Genomic DNA, 20,712 nt, shown 5'->3' on the forward strand with positions numbered 1-20,712 from the left:
ATAAATGTATATCGAACTATACATTCAAGAATATAATTCCTATGTATTCAAGAATGTAATTCCTCTTGTGGGAATCTATATTTGTGCAGCCACTCTGGAAAACAGCATGGATATTTCTCAAAACATAAAGAATAGAACTAGCATATGACCCAGCAATTCCTTTTCTAGTATTTACCCGAAATATATGAAAACACTTATTCGTAAAGACATATGCACCCTATGTTCACTGCAGCATTATTTACAATAGCCAAGACATGGAAACAACCTAAGTGTCCACTGATGGATGACTAGATAAAGAAGATGTGACACACACACACACACACACACACACACACACACACACACAATGGAATACTACTTCGCCATAAAAAAGATGAAATATTGAAATTTGTGACACGAATGAATCTTGAGAGTATCATGCTAAGTGAAATAAGTCAGACAGAAAAGGACAAAAACCGTATGATTTAATTCATATTTGGAATATAAGACAAAAAGTAACAAACTAATAAAACAAATGCATAGATTCAGACAACAGAATGGTGGTTACAGGAGAAGAAAAGGGGTAGGGGGAGGGAGAAGTGGGTAAAGGGGGTCAAATACACTCGTATGGTCATGGGAGGAGACTAGACTTTGGGTCGGGAACATGTAGTACACAAATGTCAAATTATAATCCTGTACACCTGAAATTTATGTTGTTAACCAATATTACCCTAATAAACTTAATTTTTTTAAAAAGTAAAAAAATAATATAATCCCTCTTTCACTAGAATTTGCCATCTCCTTACCTACTCCCTTGCCTATTTCTAAATCTAGTTTGCCAAAAGATAACTAAAAAAAGAGGAAGTATAGCATTTTTTGTACAAGGTCTTAGAATCCTCAGAAGTATGGGTCATTAACAAAAGCTACTAACCCTATTTATATAAATTTATTCATTAATAGTTCACACCATACAAAAACCAATTTTTCATTTAAATATTTTTTTGTAGTCATTTAATCACAGAAATCAGTATTCTAAGCTAGCTCATCTGTTTATTTGCAGGTTTTTGCCAACTTGTTTTTATCCTTTCCCTCACCAATCCATTCAACAGATTTTTCTTGTAGCATCTCTTAGGACAATAAAGAGAGAAAATGATTTCTCGTTCATATCCATCAAGACAGTGCTCCTTAAAATGTGGCCTTTGAACTGGAAGCGTTATAATCACCTGAAAACTAGGTAGAAAGGCAAATTCTTGGGTCCCACCCTAGACCCACTGCATTAGAATCTCTAACGATGGGATCCAGGAATCTGTGTTTTAACAGCATCTCCTGATGATTCTTTTGTGTGCTAGAGGAAATACTCCAGGAGCTCAGGGCCTAGTGAAGAGTTATGCAAACTACACTAAAACCAATTACTATCCTTGGAGATATGAACAAAGTGCATTGGAAACATAGAAGGGCCTCTAAGACTAGGAGCTAACAACACCTAGAGTGCCCAGGACGTTCCAGACGCATCACAGGCATTGTCTGAGCACAACGATAGAGCGAGATTTAAACCGAAGGCTTTTCTGCTCCAAAATTCATAATCACTATACAAAACCACCCTAGGTTTGAGAAATGAAGGAATTTCACAAAGAAGTCTGTGTTTGAGTCAAGTCTGAGACTGCGAGATTAATACGCTGGAGCAAAAGGAGTTAGTAGTGTTGTTAGTACTGGAAAATGTTGCAGCATGTGGAAAAGAATGGAAACAAGAGAGACCATAACATATTTAGAAACTTCAGGCAGTCCAATAAAAGGTGCTGGGGAGCAGACAGGTAGGGATGGGACGGACGGGACAGCTAGGTACAAATCTTATTATAAATAGAGGGTTGATGTGCTACACAAATGAGTTAATATTTTATTCCATAGGGGAAAAGAGGATCACTGAAGAATTTTCCAGGACTGAAAAGACCAGTTTGGTGTCAAAAACATGATAGAAGAAAAACAAAGGCAATGATATCAGAAGTGAAAGTTGGAGGGAAGCTGAGCAGCAGTCCCGGGAAGAGGGAATAGGGGCTGGAATGAATGAGATGGGCAGAGGGATGGAGGCAGGAGCTTATGAAGGTGAAAGTGACAGCACATCACTGTTGAGATTCATCCCTTTAATACATATTCACAAAGTGTCCACTGTGGGCCAGGCACTATTCTAGGAACTGGGGATTTAGCAGTGAATAAAACTTACAATGCCCTTTATAAAGCTTCCACTCTGGCATGTGTTGGTTAAGAGGGCTGAAGATTGGGGTTAGTATAATGTCAGTGATGACATGTGGTATGAAGAAAAATAAAACTGGCGTGGCGATAGTGAGGGATGAGGTGGCTGCTATTTTAGACAGGGGTCAGGAAAGGACTCTCAGTAAGGTGACATTTGGGCAGTGGCCTAAATGAAGTGAGTGAGTGAGCTGTGAGTCTACTGGGGGCAGGGACGTGATGGGAATGGAAACCTGAGACTGGTAAGAGGAGAAAAGAGTCTACTAGGACTATCAAATGGATGACAGTACAATTTACTGAGAAAAAGACACATTTGTGTGATGCTAACAGTTCCCCAAGAAGGTGACTTCTGAGTAGAGTGATCTAGATGGTGGAAGGGAGGGAAGGAGGGAGGACACCTCGAGAACATTTTCTGATATTTCAATTCAGAGACATTGGCTGATGATTTCTCCATCAAATTAAAAGGATCAGATTTTTCTATCTAAGAACATTCATTTTGGTAAACAGTAGAACCAAAAATATTTCAATGAGTCACAAAATGCTACTTAAAGGACTTTCTTGAAAACTTTTCAGACCTCAAAGCACAGGTAAACTTTAGCAGGGGGTGGGGAGGGAGCTTTTAATAAAAAGCATTCTATTAATTCTTTTAAAGTACATTATAAATATTTAAGTGTCTTAATATCAACAAATATAATCTATCGAGTAAATTAGAAGGCAGGAAAACTGTCACATTTTAATATAAACTAAAAACATTCCTAAATCAAAGCCATGTTAACCATTTTCAGAATTCCATCGTTGTGTAATCAGGGTTGTTTCTTGATTAGAACAGTTAGACCATGAGCACTGTGATACTGCTCTTTCACGTTTCCATGCATACATTTGTATGTATTAATCTATACTGTAAACGCCATATTCGAATTCACTTGAGCTTGTTGCCAGAAAAAGGGTTCTTGGTGTCGCCGCAGGACAGAATTCAAGGACACACCGAATGAGCCAAGCAAGCAGTGAATTTATTAAACTAGGACAGTACACTCTCAAGAACGGAGAGTGGGCAGGCCTGGAGAAGAGCAACTGCACGGAAGAACAAAGAGGCTTAGGAATTTATCACTTCTAAAATGAGGATGAGAAATATTCAAGTTTTAGGGGTGGCATGACAGGTGTTCTAGGCGGTGCCTCACAGAGCACTCCTTCCCATCCGGAGGAGGCATTTTGTTCTTACTTGGCTTCAGTCGGAACTGTCATGGCGGTACAGGGGGTGGAGATTTTGCTAAACCACAACGCTAATAATACTTCGATCTATTATATTATAATGAGCTAAAGTTCACCTTGAGGGGCAAGATGGCCTCCTGGATCTGTTCTTGGGCCACCGAAATCTAGTTCTGGCTGGTCCGGTAGCTCTTTGCACTTTTTCTTAAGGATGATCTCATGTCCTTTTTTCTCTGCGCACTTCTCCTTCCTTTCCTCCTCCCTCTCCCCACAGCCCTCTTCTGCCTACACTAACACACTGAGGTGCCTGCACTTAGAGACTAGCTTTCAGCTTATTACTTTCAATAATTTTATCTGCTATAAGCTGATCAATCTCTTCCTGGCTGACCCCGAATTCTTTAAGTATCTCTTCAGTGTGTTCCCCTACAAACGGATCCCTTTTGGAAGGAATAGCTGGGGTGTTCGACAGCAGAGGAGCAGGGCGGGGACTCACAGCCTGCTCCCCATCAGTAATAAATGAGCCCCTTTCTTTGTTATGACCATGATGGGCAACCTCTTCAAAAGTCAGAACCGGAGTCACACATGCATCTGTGCCATCAAAGATCTGACACCACTCTGCCTTTGTCTTCTTTGCAAATATATCTGCAAATTTCTTCTTCATTTGTGGCCAATCACTCATGCTCATCTGACTGGGAAGTTCATCAGACTTTAGCCCAAGTCCTGAGAGAAAAACACAATTTTTAAAATTATTCTGCTTTTGCTGGAACGATTATGATCAATGAAAATGAGTTTTAAGCTTACTGTCCCAAATAGGATGATGTATAAGGGCTTCTCAAATGCAGCAAGAGAAGAAATTCAAACTCAGCTTGCAGTTGGAGCCAAAGGCTGGACATGGCAGAGGTAGTAGGAGTAGCAGGATTCAAAACAGACTTTCCATGCCAAGATTTTAATAGTTACACTTCACCAAAAGTAGTCTGCTTTCAATAGTCTAGTTTCCAGAAATTGATTTCTTCCCTCTGAGTACGTTTTCAAAACGAAATTCCCTCATGATGTTATTATCTGTCATACTGAATTAAAATAACCCCATATTGTATATAACACTCCCAAACCCTACAAAAGATAAAATTACACCTGTCTATCTCAGTTTTTAAGGAATAAGCCTAAACATACATGATTAAATTTAAGATTGCAATTTATAAATAACAGTCATTTCTCTGTATTTTGATGATATGAAAGAGCTCTAGGAGGACAGTGATGTTGCCCTCCTAAAAACACTGCTGTGAACTAGGAACAAAAGACTTGTAATCAAAAACTCATTGCAAATTGTTCCTATAGCAAACAGGGCAGCAAGTTATCAGCCAGTCACCAGTGGGGCACAGACTTTTCTCTCAAGCGTGAAGGGCCTCAGAGGGCCCATCAACACACGGTGCAGAAAGGATGAAAGCATCAAGCTGCGGAGTTAACAGGAAGGATGGCTTCTCTGGCCCACGACCTGACCTGTGCTGCCTTATTGACTAACTGGCACCTACCCCTGCAGAACACCCAACTCCAGTGCTGGTTAGGTCATATCCAAAGGGCCACTTTACTGGGGTTTGGTGTAAATGTCACTTAATCTCTCACGGAAGAGGGTTTTAAAATGTGGATGGTTAAGAGTGGAATAATAATAAAAGACCCTTCTTATGTGTAACATTTTGTGTAAATTTAGTCAAGTTAATCAAATTCTCATTTTATCAAATTCTCATTTCTCTACCATGTTGAAGAACAATGACTAACTGTAGATGCGAAAGTCCCTACAGAGGTAAGAAGACATGAATACTGTAGGTTCTTTTTTGCGTATGGAAGGATATAAGGAAAGAAAAAGAACACACATAGTTCTGGATTGTTGTGAAAAGACACCTGAGAAATATATAAGTAAATTTTTCTCTGTAGCCACTTGTCCCATTCAAATACCAGGAAAGCTATGGAGCCATAGAATAGGGTTTATCACTGTAACCTACAAAGAAATGTTTCTAAGGATGTCTCACTTTGCTTTCTCTTTCCTGATTGCCCTAGAAGTAGTTGGCTACTAAAAACATCTTTGCATGTTTTTAAATAGTTTTTTTATCAGAATGTTTTTTATCAGAATGTGATCACGAGCATAACACTAAGTAAAATTTGAGCCAATGTGTTCTGTAACAAACATTATACTTGAGATTATACAGGTCATAGTTTATCTACTGGAAAAATAAGAGAAATAAAAAAACCCAGGTTCCGCCCCTGCTCTGGCACCCCAGCTCTTCCCCTGTGCTATTATCCTTTCTCAGCACACAATGTCCCATGTGCCCAGGACCCTGATCAAGGCTACAGGATTAACTACCAGTGATTTGGGGGGCTGTTTCCTATGCTCTCGACATTCTTACCTGGAACTCTGAACCCATTCCTCCATAGAAATACAAATATAGATTGTGGCTAGTTTTCATAGCACAACCAATATTAAATTTCTGGTATCGTAAGGCAAACAGACTCTTAGGGCCTGGACTGGGGACTCAGCCACCATTCGAAACTTGAATAAGTATGCTTGGATTTCAAAAAACTACCTTCCACATACATGTACACATTCACAATTACACAAAATACTTACTGTTTTAAGTACACATAAACTTTACTACTCTATAGCAGAGTATTAGGCACATATTAAGCAGTAAAAAATTCATGTTGTTAAGTATGCAATGACATATGTGCAAAGATTAATGTCTATTAATAAGTAATAAACATTGTATGTTTAATGAAAAACTGGAAAAATGTAAATGAACTTTAATAAAGATGGTTAATCAATTTTAGAACCAGTATACCACAGAATATCATATGGCTGCTATCAAAAAGGGTGAGGGTGTAGATTTTTATACTGACAAGAAAGGATGACTTTGTTATATTGCTGAATAAAAAGAAATAGCTATTAATTATAAATTTATATAATTGTATTATTATATGTAAATTGTTAATTGTAAAAAAATAAGACATTTGTGTTTTTATGTGCACAGAAAAAGTTCTGAAAGGCCATATCCCAAACTTTCCCCAAGTGGAAGTACAGGAAAAAATTTTTACTTCTTACTTTACAAATTCCATATTGCTTAATTTTTTTCCCTAAAAATATATATATTATTTTGAATTTTTTTTCATGTTTTTTAATTATGGCAATATATACATACATAAAATTTACCATTTTAGCTATTTTTAAGTGTTTAGCACTGTAGCATTAAGAACATTTATATTGTTCTAGAACAACATAAATCACCACCATCCACCTCCAGAGCTTTTCATCTTCCCAAACAGAAACTCTACATCCTTTAAAGACTAACTCCCCATTCCCCCTCTCCTGTCCCTGGCAACCACCATTCTACTTTCTGTTTCTATTAATCTGACTACTCTAGGTATCTCATATAAGTGGAATCATACAATATCTGTCCTTTTGTGACTGGGGTTTGTATGCTAAGTTTATTTCACTTAGCATAATGTCTCCAAGGTTCATCCATATGTCAGAATCCTTTTCCTTTTTAAGGCTAAATAATATTTCATTGTACGTATGTACCACATTTCGTTTATCCATTCACCTCTAGATAGACACCTGGGTTGCTTACACCTTTTAGTCACTGTAAACAGTACTAATGAACATGGGTCTGTAAACGAGACGTTGCTTTCAGTTCTTTCGCATATATACCCAGAAGTGGAATTCCTGTATCATGGTAATTCTACATTTCACCTTTTTCAGGAACCACCATGCCATTTTCCACAGGGGCTGCATAATTTTACATTCCCACCAGTAACACATTGGTTTCCGTTTCTCCACATCCTTGTCAACATTGGTTACTTTCTGGTTTTCTTTTAATATATTCTGAAATTTTAAAATAACTTTAAAAAACTCTCTACTGCTTATCTGATTATATTACAAGAGTCTTCCTACTTCACAATGTCATAAAATGCTCAGTGTTTTCAGATTTCTTTACCCCAGAAAGCAGCAGGGATGAAGCATGGTGGTTTATGTGTTTATGTTTGTGTGTTTATGCTCATATACTGAAGAGATAAATTAAGGTATGGTCTCAGAGATCTCAAAATATGAGATGAAATAAATTAGATATATAATTAATACTACCTCAAAAAATTATTATAGATGTGGGGGTTTGTCCAGTTGGGCCTATAAAGGAAGTATATATATGTGATTTGCAAATAAATATTGTGAAAGAACGAAAACGCTAAGGCATTTTGGTATGGACTGTGTAGATTAGACAAAAGCTGACTGAACATGCTAAGTTTGATGCAGCACAATCCATCTGTCAACTAAGGATCCTTAGGGAACTTAGAAGGGAGAGAAGAGGTTAAGGACACCACACAAAAGGCTAAAATACAAGGGGTTATAGAGTTTAGGCTCAGAAAGAGAACATGCAGGGGAAGGTGATCAGAAGTTGAGGGGCTGGAACAATGACCCTACTAGAAAAATGTTCCAGAAAAGGCTCATTCATTGAAGTAGAGAGTGCATGTTAGACACAATCATTCCAAACATGCTTTAAAATGACAACAAGATACACCAAGGAGAGGAATTTAACTTCTGGAATGATAGAATAAGAAACTTTGAAAATCTGCTCCTACATAAAAGCAACAAAAACATGACACAAATTGTCAGGATCAACTTCTTCATAACTCTGGAAATTAACTAAAAGCTTGCCATAGTCCAAAGAGCGTTTATTAAAAAAAAAAAAAGACTGAATCTCAGTAAGATCGAGCTTTTTGGTGTTATAATGTGCTAATTTCATTCCTCTCACTCCGGCTCTGTGGTATCCTTGAAAACCAACAGGCTTTCAACTATCCGGCTGTGAAAATCAGCAGGGTAACAGCCACTAGAGGAGGAAAGATGAGTTTAGAGCTACCAAAAATCCCATCCTCAGAGAACTGTCACTATTTGGCCTGTCTAGGAGTTCCCTGAAAAGCTCCATTCTCAGGGCTTGTCTTCCTCTGATCTGACTCAGAGCTCACACTGCCCTATATTCCCAGGACATTGTTAAAAAAAAAAAAAAAAAATCAGTGTCAACTGTTCAATATCACAATTATCTGAGGTGGGACTAACATGAAGTTGACCAAAAAACTTAAAAAAAAAAAAAAGAAGAAGAAGAAGAAGTAGGGAATAGGATGTCCACAGGGGACTTTGAAAAGCTCCAGCATGTTCCCAAGAATTTAGAAACCATGCACGTGCCCAGGGCAGCAAGCATGCTCAGGAGAGATATGAGAAGGTTCTACTCTTTCACCTCTGGCTGACCTTGAGGCTCTGCACAAGCAAGAGGTGAAAGCACAGAGGACCTCACAGAAAGATGGGTGATTTATTCACTCAAGGCATTTAAGGACATCTCCGTCCAATCAATAGCTGACCACCTAGCTAACTGAGCAGATTTCAGTAGCTGCACATGCCAAAAAAATACAGATTTAGTCCAAGGAAGTCATTAAATAAACAGCAGCAACAACAAATGCAGGACTGGGGAAAGGGAAAGGGAAGGGGTGACCTGATACCCAGAGTTGCCAAATCACATTATTTAAAATATTCAGTTTCAACAAAAAATTGCACAGCATGCAAAAAAGAAGGAACATATGGTCCATACACAGGGGGAAGAAAATCAATAGAAACACAGGGGGAAGAAAATCAATAGAAACCGTCCTTGAGGAAACCAGATGTTGGATTTACTAGACAAAGGGTTTAAAATCAACTATTTAAATATGTCCAAAGCACTGAAGGAAACCATATCTAAAGAATTAAAGGACAGAACAGTGTCTCATCAAATACAGAATATCAATATAGAGATAGAAATTACTGAAAAAAGGAACCAAATAGAAATTCTGAAGTTGAAAAGTACAATAACAAAAAAAAATTTCATTACAGGGGCTCAACAGCAGACATGTTCTGATAGGAGAAAGAATTAGTAAACTTAAAGAGAGGAAAGCTGAGTTTATCCAGCCTGAGGAACAGAAAGAAAAAGGAATAAAGGAAAATGAACAGAGCCTCAGAGACCTGTGGGACACCATGAGAAATACCAAGAAGAGAGAAAAAGGGCAGAAAAACCCTTGAAGAAATAAGGTTTAAAAATTCCCAAATTTGATGGAGAAACATTAATTATACATCCAAGAAGCTCAAGGAACTAAAGCAAGATAAACTCAAAGAGATCCACACCTAGAACTAATAAACGAGCCCAATAAGGTTGGAGGAAACAAAACCCATACACAAAAGTCACTATGCATCATGTATCTCTATATGAACAATCCAAAACTGTTACCATTTGCAATAGTATCAAAAAGAGTAAAATAGTTCAGAATAAATTTAACCAAAGTCTTGTACAGGACTTGTGTCTTGAAAATTACGGAGCATCACTGAAAGAAAGTAAAGAAGACCTAAGTGCAAAGCATACCATATTTATGGGTCATAAGACTTAATGTTAAGATGGCAATATTCCCCAGATTCATGTATAGATACAACACAACCCCTATCAAAATCCCAGCTGCCTTTTTTGCAGAAATTGGCAAGCTGATCCTAAAATTCATGTGAAAATGGAAGAGACCCTGAATAGCCAAAACAATCCAAAACAATCAGGAAAAAGAACAAAATTGAAACACCAACACTTCCTGATTTCAAACTTACTACAAAGCTACAGTAATCAAGACAGTGTGGTATTGGCATAAGGATAGACACATAGATCAATGAAACAGAATTGAGAGTCCAAAAATAAACCTTTACATGTATGGTCAATTGATTTTTTCTGTGTGTATGTGAAGCTTGTAAGAGTTTATTTGAGCCAAACTGATGGCAATTGCTAGGAAACAAAATCTCAATGGATTGAGAAATTACTCCATGAAATGGCTGGCCAATTGATTTTTAACAAAGATGCCAAGACCATTTAACAGGGAAAGAACAGTCTTTTCAACAAATGGTGCTGGGAAAACTGGAGAGCCATATGCAAAAGAATGAACTTGGATCCATACCTCATCTCATACATAAAAATTAAAACTCAAAACGGATCAACTGAAATGTGAGCACTGAAACGATAAAACTCTTAAAAGAAAACATTTGGGTGAGACTGTACAATTGGAAGTTCTCTAACTTCTATGCAATGTTTACTAAAGGACAAATTAAAAAGATGTGCTAATAAAGTTCCATATGTTATTAAAACTCCACAGTAACTGCAATTGTTTAGAACTCAAATCAACAAATGTTTTTTCAGTGTGTATGTTTTATTACTGTCACTTAGAAGTGACTATGCATGGTGATAATAAAGAGCTGGCTGAAGTTTGGTCATTTTTATTATTTTATTTAAGTTCTCTATAGACAATGCAAAAACATACAAGGTTTCTATAAGGTGTAAACTGCACTGTGCTATATCCCCGCTGCTTTCCAGAGCCCTGCAACCACCAGGATAGGAATGTTGCTCCCACCATTGAGCCCTTTGTATAGCATTGCTCTGCCCAGAATTTTGAATTCACACCTTCTATGTTCAGTTTTAATTTCTGGACAGAAAGCCATCCAATGTGATTTAGGTAAACCATTCTGTTCTACAGTGTTTCCAACTATATTTAAGTTGGTGATGTTAACATTGTTGATCATAAAATGTTTTCTGATGCTTTCAAAAACAATCATTTCAGCTGTGTGCAAATAATTTTGAGTAGTACGTTGCATCTGAAAAGTTACCAAACATAACAGTGAAACTCTAAACTTAAAAGATAAATATACCGTGACCAGCTTGTCACACACCTTGCGTGTATTCTAAAACTTCTTAGATATTAAATTATCTGTAAAGTGAACTTTAAGTTCAAACATTTCACAGGAAAATAACTTCAGTTCAGTTATTTAATTATGGAAGAAGGGACTGCACATTTTCTTGCTACCTTGTGGTAGCATGCCAATAAGACAAGATCTGCAAGAAAGTTCCACTGCAGAAGCATCAAGTGATAGTAACATATTCCAACTAAATCTCATTCACCAAAGTCCCTCTGTGTTCTGGTGAGCCCTGACATTGATGTGCCATGAGGGACATCTATCAAGGAACAGGAACTGGTAGAACAACCATATGTTATTCTCCTAGGGAAGAGTAAGATAAGAGCACACAAGGGCAAGATAAATAGCCAACCCTACTATGACATGTAGCAAAAATATTAAACTCCCACAAAAGAGATTATTATTTTTTAAAACCCTGAGCTATTTTATAGAATTGTAAAATTACCTGTCAATTTAAAAGATGGGGGAAATGCCCCACAATATTATGATGGCTATAATTAGGTTAATTATAAAGTGAATATGTAATAAAAGATATCATGAATTTCAAAAGGCCCCCAAATAGAGGCTAAAGAACATCCACAGAAAAGGAGGGTGGAGGGAGGCATATGAAAGTTACTTACCTTTGATCAGCATCTCATAGAACTGGGGTTCTAGTGCTCCAACAGCCATAAACTCCCCATCTGCCGTCCTGTAAGTTGTGTAGAAAGGTGCTCCACCATCTAGTAAGTTCTCTCCTCGAGGTTGTTCCCACAGTCCTGTTTTTTGAGTTTTCCACAGAAAAGAACATAGGTATGCTGTTCCTTCTACCTTTAAAGAAACAGAATACAGTACAAATCCAGATAATTAAACTGTAAAAGCATGATTACTTTCTACTTAGGTTTGTTTTAATATTTGTGCAAAAAAGTGATCTTAGAGCACAGGAATATTATATCTAATTTTATAACTTCTTAAGTATTTTGAGAAAATGAGTTAGAGCAGGTTTATAGTTGAGGTGGGTTTCTATACTATTCAGTTCAGAAAATACTGTTCAAAAAAGACTTAGAAGGTATAACTTTTGTTCTTCCTTTCAAATAAGACTGGCAAAATTTTGATAATTTTTTGAAGTTAGGTGACGGTACATGGAAGTTCATTTACAGTAAATTTGTCCTACTTTTGTATATGTTAAAAAGTGGCAGGATAAAAAGTTTAAAAATAAGGCAAAAAGATTTTTAAAAATCCATCTCCTGATCTTAATATCTATAAACACATACACACAATTATGTGAAGCATATCACATTCTAAAGGTAAATCATACTACAGTTAAATTTAGCTTATTCTAGTTTGACTCCAAGTCCAAGAAAACTATATTTAAATGTTTAATATAACTTAACTTTAATAATCGCTAGAAAGTTTCAAAATACGGGCACATCTCACTTCGCAGATATTGTGTTTCTTACAAATTAAAGGTTTGTGGCAACCCTGAGTCGAGCAGGTCTATTGGTACCATTTTTCCAACAAGCTCAGATGCTGCTTAGCATTTTTTAGCAATAAAGTTTTTTTATAAAAAACTGAAAGTATGTACATTACTTTTTAGACATAATGCTACTGCACACTTAATAGACTAAAGTATGTATAAAATAACTTTTATATATACTGGGAAACTGAGAAATTCCTGTGACTCATTTTATTGCAATATTCACTTTATTGCAGTGGTCAGGAACCAAACCCACAATGTCTCCAAGGTCTGCCTATAACATAACAATACGGGCAGCACGTATATGGGTTTCTGAGTCCAGACAAACTGTTTAGGAATGCCAACTTCCCACCGAGTCCTAAAGTAACAGAATGGATTCACATTCTCAGTTATGAATTTATCACAAGGCTGCAAGCACTGGGCAATCTAGAGAAGACTACTTCCCTTTCCTATGGTTTGATGTTCCCTAAGCAGAAAGCCATCAAAGCATCCTTGCCTCTGAGATTACCAAGAGGGGCCCCATTTTAACTGTGAGCATGGGATTTCTCAGTTATTGGCTGTGAAAGAAACGCAAAATATCACTTTGCATACATCCCAATTTTCCCTTTGAACTGAAATCTCATGTACACCTGCATTTATGGCTCTGATATTTGACATCACCAAATAGTGGAGTTTGTAGGAACAGCCTATGGCAGTGTTTTGCAGCCACATATTTGCAGGATATGCAGCCACAGACGAGAGCCCCATGACACAGTGATGCTGAAGCCTCAATTTCTCAACATTCTCATCATGTAAGCCAAAGGCCTGCATGTCAATGCACAGCCCCCTAGGTCAGGTGCACTCCTCCAGGTCAGGGGTAAACACAGCAAGGGGAGCCTACATTCCACAGTTATCTTGAGTCTAGTTTCCAGGAAAACAGTACCATGAAGACAACTCCAGGTGATCACAAGCAGGCCTGAGTCAAGGATTCTGCTGCTAAAAACATTTAAAAACAACTGGCTTAAAAGAATACGTTATCTGCTCCTGGTAATCACCTATTTGTATCATGAGGGTTCCCAGAGATGGGGAAGTAATGAATATGATAGTTTACTGATCCATCTGGACTTGAGTAATCAGCCAGCACTCACTAAACCCTACTGCACCCTGAATAAAGCTCACACGTTCACATACATTAGAACCTTACCATCTTCCTAATCAGCATGAACTTCTGATTAGACACAGTCTGATGGAAGCAGCAATTATCTTTTATTAACATTGACTATAAATAAGCAATTACATGTCATTAGTAAATTATTCAAATTATTACTAAGTAAGTACTTAGCCTTAAATCCTCTTTAAAACAAGGCGAATGTTTGTTCTTAGTTCAGTCCTTTTGGATCGCAGAGACCATGCCCGTAGAGGGCAGTAGAGAGCAGGCACTGAAAGCATGGGCTTCAGCGTCAAACTGCCTGAGTGAAGTGCTTCTGACCCTTCAGAAGAAGGCAGTTATCCTCTCCAAATCTGAAAGTCTTCAAATGCCGAATGAGAGTGAGCAAACCTTCTTCAGGGAGTTGTGTGGCTCAGGAGGGTAGATATAGGTAAAGCACCTAGCCTTGTGCTTGCTTGGCTTGTAGTAAGTGAAGCTGGCACTGCTGCTACTAGTGATGTAGAATATTTTCCTTGTGAGTGCCGGCATCATGGCTTGTGAGACCAAGAATGGAAATGCAGACCAAGGAGAGGCGATGAGTATTTTTTTTTTAAGAGGATAGTTCATTGAAAGCAAAGGGTCAGAGCTCCTGAGTGGGAGGGGGTCCTGAATGGGGGTGCCCAATGACTGAGGCAAAAGTTCTTACTTTTATACCTTCCCTTGCCTGCTTGGGGAAGGGGGCTGACACCTTCTAATGGAATTCATTTATCAGGTTTGTCCTGTTTGCTCACCTTGCAGGGACTAAGGAACCCATTCCTATCTATCTGCTCCTCTGTCTGGCCAAAAGGGATTTATGAGATAATTTATTAACCTTAAGGCGCGTTCTCATATTTTTGTCCTGGAAGGAAGGAGACATTCTAAAACCTGGAGTTTCAGGATATGGCTGCCTTTTGCTTATTTCTTTCCTGTCTGCATAACAACATGTTAACTAACCTGTCTCACACTAGTGCATGCTTGGACTGGGCTAAGAACTGGAGACAAGAGGTCAATGACACACACGGCTCCTACTGAAACCATTTCAGAGATAGAAACCAAGGACAATGTGAGACACACCCTGAGGGCAATACCACGAGGCACAGAAGTAGTACAGGGCTGAGAATGATTAGCCCGTGAGGAGAAGGAAGTGCAAGCCACGGCTCTGAAGATGAGGAAGTCTGGTAGAAGAAGGCTTTCGGGAACATCACCAAAGACAAACCCAATTGACGCATTCAGTTTTAATCTCTTGAGGTCACCACCAACATATGACCCCTAACCATTCCTTTATCTTGACACTTTCCCTTTCCTTTGTTTCCATGACAACACTCCTTCTGGTCCTCCACTGAACTAGCTCTCCTTGGCACTTGCTTCTCTTCTTCTGCCCACTCACTCCTCGAATGCTGGTGTTCTGTCCCATTCCACAGCGAATCACAGTCTCACATATCTCCCAAGTGACTGAAAACTGTTTCTAGTCCCTAACTTCAAGTTTTCCATCTGGATATCTGAAAGGCACGTCAAACCTGAAATGACCAAAACCGAATTCTTTTTCTTCTTCTTCCATCATCAGCAGCAGCAGCAACAACTGCTTGCAAAGTGCCTTCTCTATGCCAGGCACTGTTTACACACCGAACACTGAACTCATTTAATTGTCTAGCAATGCTATGTGGTAGATACCATTATTATCTCTGTTTCACAAAGAACCGAGGCACAGAGAGATTATGTAACTTACCCAAAATCACAGAGCAAGAAAATGGCAGAGCTGGGATGACGGAAATCGGCCACCAGAGTCCGTGCTCTTGACCACTGTGTGACACTGCCCCTTCCTTCAGGAGTTCTCCCCCAGGGTGCCATGACAGCATCCACCAGGTCATCCAAGCCAGAAATAGGGGAGCCATCCATGATTCCTCCCTCTCCCCTAATTGTCAATGCATGACCAAATCCCAGCAATTTTACATCTCAAATGGTCCTTAAATCCAGACCCATTCTACTTTAACTACGTTAGTACTTGCCCTTATCTCAGCAATAACCCAGTAACATCTCTCTGTCTCCAGTCTTATCACCCTCAAGTCCCTCCCCATTGAAAGATCTGTCCAGATGCAAGCGTGTAGTGGTGCTGGGGGCTCTTACCAACTAGCTTGGGGAAAATTATTAAAACACAAGAATCAGGTGAGTCACAAAAATTTTAGAAAATTGACTCCACAAACAGATGATCAAAATATAATATGCTGACACACGTCAAGGCTATGAGGCTTTAAAGAAAAGATTATTCTTAGTAACTTGGATTCAAACTTCAAATCTCATTGATCTCGTCTTAGAAAAAGATGTGAGACAGCCATATATCATACTTCGGAACAACTGGCAGGATTTTAATTTCCCCTAATTAACACTTACTTACCATGCTTGCATCAATGACCTGACCTTTGCCAGAGCGTGTGCGTTCAAAAAGAGCCATCATGATGCCCAGTGCACACATGAGGCCACCACCACCAAAGTCAGCCAGGAGATTCAGTGGAGCATACGGATTCTCACCACTTCTGCCAAGTTTTGACAGGACACCTACAAAAAAAAAATTGGGGAACACTACCTGTAAATTTAATGTCTCTTTTAAATAAATACGTGAACATCTTAGAGGAATAACCAATCTCTCTAGTTGCTGACTTAAGTGAAAACTATGAGGTGTGATCAGAAAATATGGTTGAGTGTTTAAAAACTTACTACAGTAAAAGACACATTGCCATTAATCCCCCTCAAAATATTTCCAACCCCTTGCTTCGAACACACTTATCCCATTGTTCTTGCCACTTTCTGAAGCAGTTCTGGAAGTCCTCTTTCGTGTCATTAGTTGCACTGCCACGGCTGCCCCGATGTCCTGAATCAATTCACAACGTTTACCTTTCAGAGTCAGTTTGACTTTGGGGAAGAGCCAGAAGTCACACAGTGCCAGATCCAGTGAATAGAGTGGATGTTTTTATTTGACAGAAATTGCCATATATTACCATGATGTTTTTGACAGAAATGGCCATGTATTACCAGAAGCAATGTTATAAGGAACATTGTCATGATGGAGGATGATTTACAGCACATTTCAAAACACACCTTCTCTCTACCGTAGTTCCCACCTAATTGACTGCACCGAACAAGCTGAAACTCGTCACACACTGTTACTAAGGTTTGATGCACCACTTTCTGTATTGAAGATCCCTGCCTTTCCATTGGATGGCATGCGGCAGCAGTATGTACCGTATTTTGTGATCACAACAGAAAGGCTCCGTGTCACACATCGCTTCTGGTATGGCAATTTCTCCCAAATAAAAACATTACGGTGTGCCCTCATCTACCTTATTCACTGGATCTGGCATCATGCAACTTCTGGCTCTTCCCCAAGGTCAAAATGACCGTGAAAGGTAAACATTTTGAATCCGTTCAGAACATCGAGGCAGCCATGACAGCGCAACTAAAGACACTCACGAAAGAGGACTTCCAGAACTGCTTCAGAAAGTGGCAAGAATGATGGGATAAGTGTGTTAGAAGTGAGGGGGAGTAATTTGAGGGGGACTAAAGGCAATGTGTCTTTTACTGTAATACATTTGTTTTATTTCAACATTCACCGTATTGTTTGCACACATGTCGTATGTTACTATGAGAGTATATTATCCTTTAACTGTGTTAAGATGGGGGAAATGGTTTGAGAATGACTGTCCCAAGACAAACCGACCTTTTTAAACAGCAACACTCTCCTTATTGATTCTGATAAGTATTTAAATCTTCACCTTTAAAGATTCTTTTTAATTAGTGTAACTAGATCTTGACTGGTAACAAAATAAAGTATACAGAAATTATGTTTTCAACATACCTGACAAAGCCAAATAGTTGATGTCATGGCCTGCTACCGTAGAGAAACTTCCTGAATGGCCAAATCCACTCAACCTGGCATAGATGAGTTTTGGATTCTCTTTCAGCAGAATCTGTGGGCCGAGCTGAAGTTTTTCCATGACACCTTAAGAGGAAAAAAAAAAAAAGTATAATATATATATATACACTTTATACTTTATATAATTTATATAAATATAAATATATATACTTTATATAATTAAATATAGTATAAATATAGTATAGTATAGTATAATATAAATATAGTATAAATATATATACTTTATATAATTTATATATAATTTATTTTAAGAGCGCATGAGTTGAGGATGAGTATACTCCCTTTTCTGTGGCAAACATAAAATAACACTCTTGCAAGTAATCCTAACATTTATCGTGGGTTTATAGTATGTTTCCAGAAATTAAGAACCCAAAGACGAGGTCACCGTTTCTATGGTCACCATTTCAAAATATGTGGCTTCTGCCCAACAATGCTATTTCCTTCCAGCACTCCCCATTCTCTTCAGATACATCCAAGCCTCTTCAATCCCTATAGTGACCATTTCATCCCTTTAGTCAATCCCTTTATAGTTTCCCAAATCCTCTCCTTAGTAATTTATTAGAAATGGTTTGTTCTCGTGGAACAGTTACCCTGGGTCTTTCTTTGGTCAAAACTTAACTTTTGAAAGCTGCTATTCCTTTTAGGGTTTTTTTTCGATGCCCATATCAGTGCCTCCCACCTTCTATCTCATGCTGTATATATTCCATCTTCCCTATCAGCTCAGAAGCTCTCTGGCAGGATTCATGCCTGATTCCTGCTGGCTTCTAAAGCGCCTAGCATCATACTGTGGAAAGAAAAGTAAACATCCGTGGAAAGAAAAGTTAGATACAATAACATCTAAGATCTTAAGTAATTACAAAGTATTACAGTATTTATTGCACAAAATTCAGGTAACTTGGCACCTGAAGTCTCCTGGGATTAAAAATAATAAAGACTGCATAATACGTTCACTGTCATATTCTTAAGGTTACGATACATCACAAAAGAGCTCCTCCTAAAATCAGCCACAATCTCCTCACCTGGCACCTGTATCTGTATTCACAGCTCTATTTGCCTCCTAACTGCAAGATCCTGGACAAATTATTTAACCATGTTGAGCCTCCATCATCTTCAATTGGGGCATTAGTGAATTATGATATGATCTTAATTATATTATCCTCAAATCTGGCTGTGAGGGTAAATGAGTTAACACATCTAAATATGCCTGGTGCCCCAACAGACATTCAATTCATTCATTCACCATTTACTGACTTTCTGCTATCTGCCAGGCAAAGTTTTGGATTTGTACTTGAGCGCGATTACTCTGGCAGCCGTCTGAGCGCGGAGCGGAGTGGTGCTCAGCCCATCATCTTCACAGAGGCTGTTACCACAGAGTTAAGCAAGTTGCAGCAGATATGGAGAAAAAGAACCTTAAGTCATAGAAAAGAGGAAGAATGACTGGCTTAGTGATAGCTGAAAGTGGGTGGAACGAAAGGAAAATCTGGAGTCATGATGAAGCACAGGTTTCTAATGAAACAGAAATTCATTAGAAACCTGTTTCTAATTTCAACTGGGTGGACTGGTTCCATTCACTGAGATAAATAATACTGGGGGAGATGCCATTTTAGGAGGGAAAAGGATGGGCTGGGTTTGGGATTTGTGAAGGCTGCAGAGACTGGGGGCCAGGCAGGTAGAAACGCACAGGACCTGTGTCTCCCTGCAGTCTATGGCTCTGAAGGAGGGGGACGCAGTGACACATTTGGGCATTATCTGTTTATAAAACGTGAGGACAATGGCAATGGATCAGGTGGCTCCAGGAAGCAGTGTAAATGAAAGTGAGCTGAAGCTAGAACTTGGGAACACCAGCATTTAAGGGCAGGAGTGTGAGCCTTGGATCTGTGGCTGGCTTTAGAGGGTGCATCGCTCCACACGCCGCAGTGTAGCCAAATGACTAGGCACCTACATGCCTTTTCTGGGGAGAGAACCTATGACCTTCATTAGAGTCACACAGGGTGCGTGACTCAAATAATTAATTAAGGCAAATATAAATGGGTGATTCAAGAGAAACTTGGGAAGAAGTCTGAGAGCGGTGTAAGGAGAACCAGGGCAACAGCAGTATCTCGGATTCCCAGTATGGAAGAGCGTCTCAAGGGGCGAATGATCAACAACATCAAATGCGACAGGAAGGTCTAGAAAGACAGGGACGGGAAGGGTTCGTGTGGCAACAGGGCAAGGCCGTGTCCTTAGCCTCAAACCGTTCGGCTCCCTCCCTTCTTCCGAGACCTGCCGAGTCCCGGCCCTCGGAGGGCCGCTGCTCACCGCGGCGGAAGGGCTCCAGCACCACGTCCGCGCGGGCGCACAGGCGCCGCACCACGGTCACTCCCCGCGGCCGCTTCAGGTCCACGACTAGCGAGCGCTTGCCCCGGGACAAGTGGCTCACGTCGCCGCCGGCGCCGGGCCGGTCCACACGCACCACCTGGGCCCCGAAGTCCGCCAGGATCATACCACAGAACGGACCCGGGGCCAGGCCCGCCAGCTCGACGACGCAGACGCCCCGCAGCGCCATGGCACCCCGCGTTTCTGCGTGAACCTGACTGAGGAGAGCCCGCCTAGCGCCTCCGGGCCCCGACGCAGCGGCCCGACCGCGCCCTCCCTCCCTTGTGCGCCTGCGCGGGGCTGCGGAGTCTGCGCAGTGGCGCGTTTCTCCGCCTCCCATCCTCGGGTCGTCAGCACGGGATCCGCTGAGCAGCTGTAACTTTTGTCCCGGAGCTAAGTCCGAAGTTGCCCCAGAGTTCGACTTTGAGAGCTCTCTGGCCTATCACCGTCCTCTCAGGAGGCTTTTACTCATCTTTGCGATCCCAACCGTTGTGCCATTTGAGCCCCTACATCTGCCCGTCCCTGGAGAAATAAAAAGTACATACTCGTAAATATTTATGAAGGATGCTTAAGTATTTTCTTCTGTAGACTGCAGG

At 39.7% G+C, this 20,712-nt stretch overlaps 1 protein-coding gene across 1 annotated transcript; it reads right to left on the reverse strand.

The window, feature by feature from the left end:
- Window positions 1–3,212: 3,212 nt before the first annotated feature.
- AMACR (alpha-methylacyl-CoA racemase) lies at window positions 3,213–20,402 on the reverse strand. Its single transcript, XM_033110356.1, has 5 exons — window positions 20,060–20,402; window positions 17,684–17,827; window positions 16,226–16,386; window positions 11,836–12,022; window positions 3,213–4,149 (listed from the first exon to the last, which is right to left on the reverse strand). The coding sequence occupies exons 1-5, from the start codon at window positions 20,304–20,306 to the stop codon at window positions 3,743–3,745; spliced, it is 1,146 nt and encodes a 381-aa protein (XP_032966247.1). The 5' UTR covers window positions 20,307–20,402; the 3' UTR covers window positions 3,213–3,742.
- Window positions 20,403–20,712: the final 310 nt, after the last annotated feature.

This window comes from Rhinolophus ferrumequinum, chromosome 7, assembly GCF_004115265.2.
Source record: "Rhinolophus ferrumequinum isolate MPI-CBG mRhiFer1 chromosome 7, mRhiFer1_v1.p, whole genome shotgun sequence".
Classification (NCBI taxonomy): Eukaryota; Metazoa; Chordata; class Mammalia; order Chiroptera; family Rhinolophidae; genus Rhinolophus; species Rhinolophus ferrumequinum.

Excerpts from the sequence above, each read along its gene's own strand:
- AMACR (XM_033110356.1), bottom strand. The coding sequence starts at position 20,306 with ATGGCGCTGCGGGGCGTCTGCGTCGTCGAGCTGGCGGGCCTGGCCCCG. Across the intron at positions 17,828-20,059 it reads GCTGGAGCCCTTCCGCCGCG|GTGTCATGGAAAAACTTCAG; the intron begins GTGAGCAGCGGC and ends TTTCCTCTTAAG. Across the intron at positions 4,150-11,835 it reads CTATGAGATGCTGATCAAAG|GACTTGGGCTAAAGTCTGAT; the intron begins GTAAGTAACTTT and ends TTTTTCTCTCAG.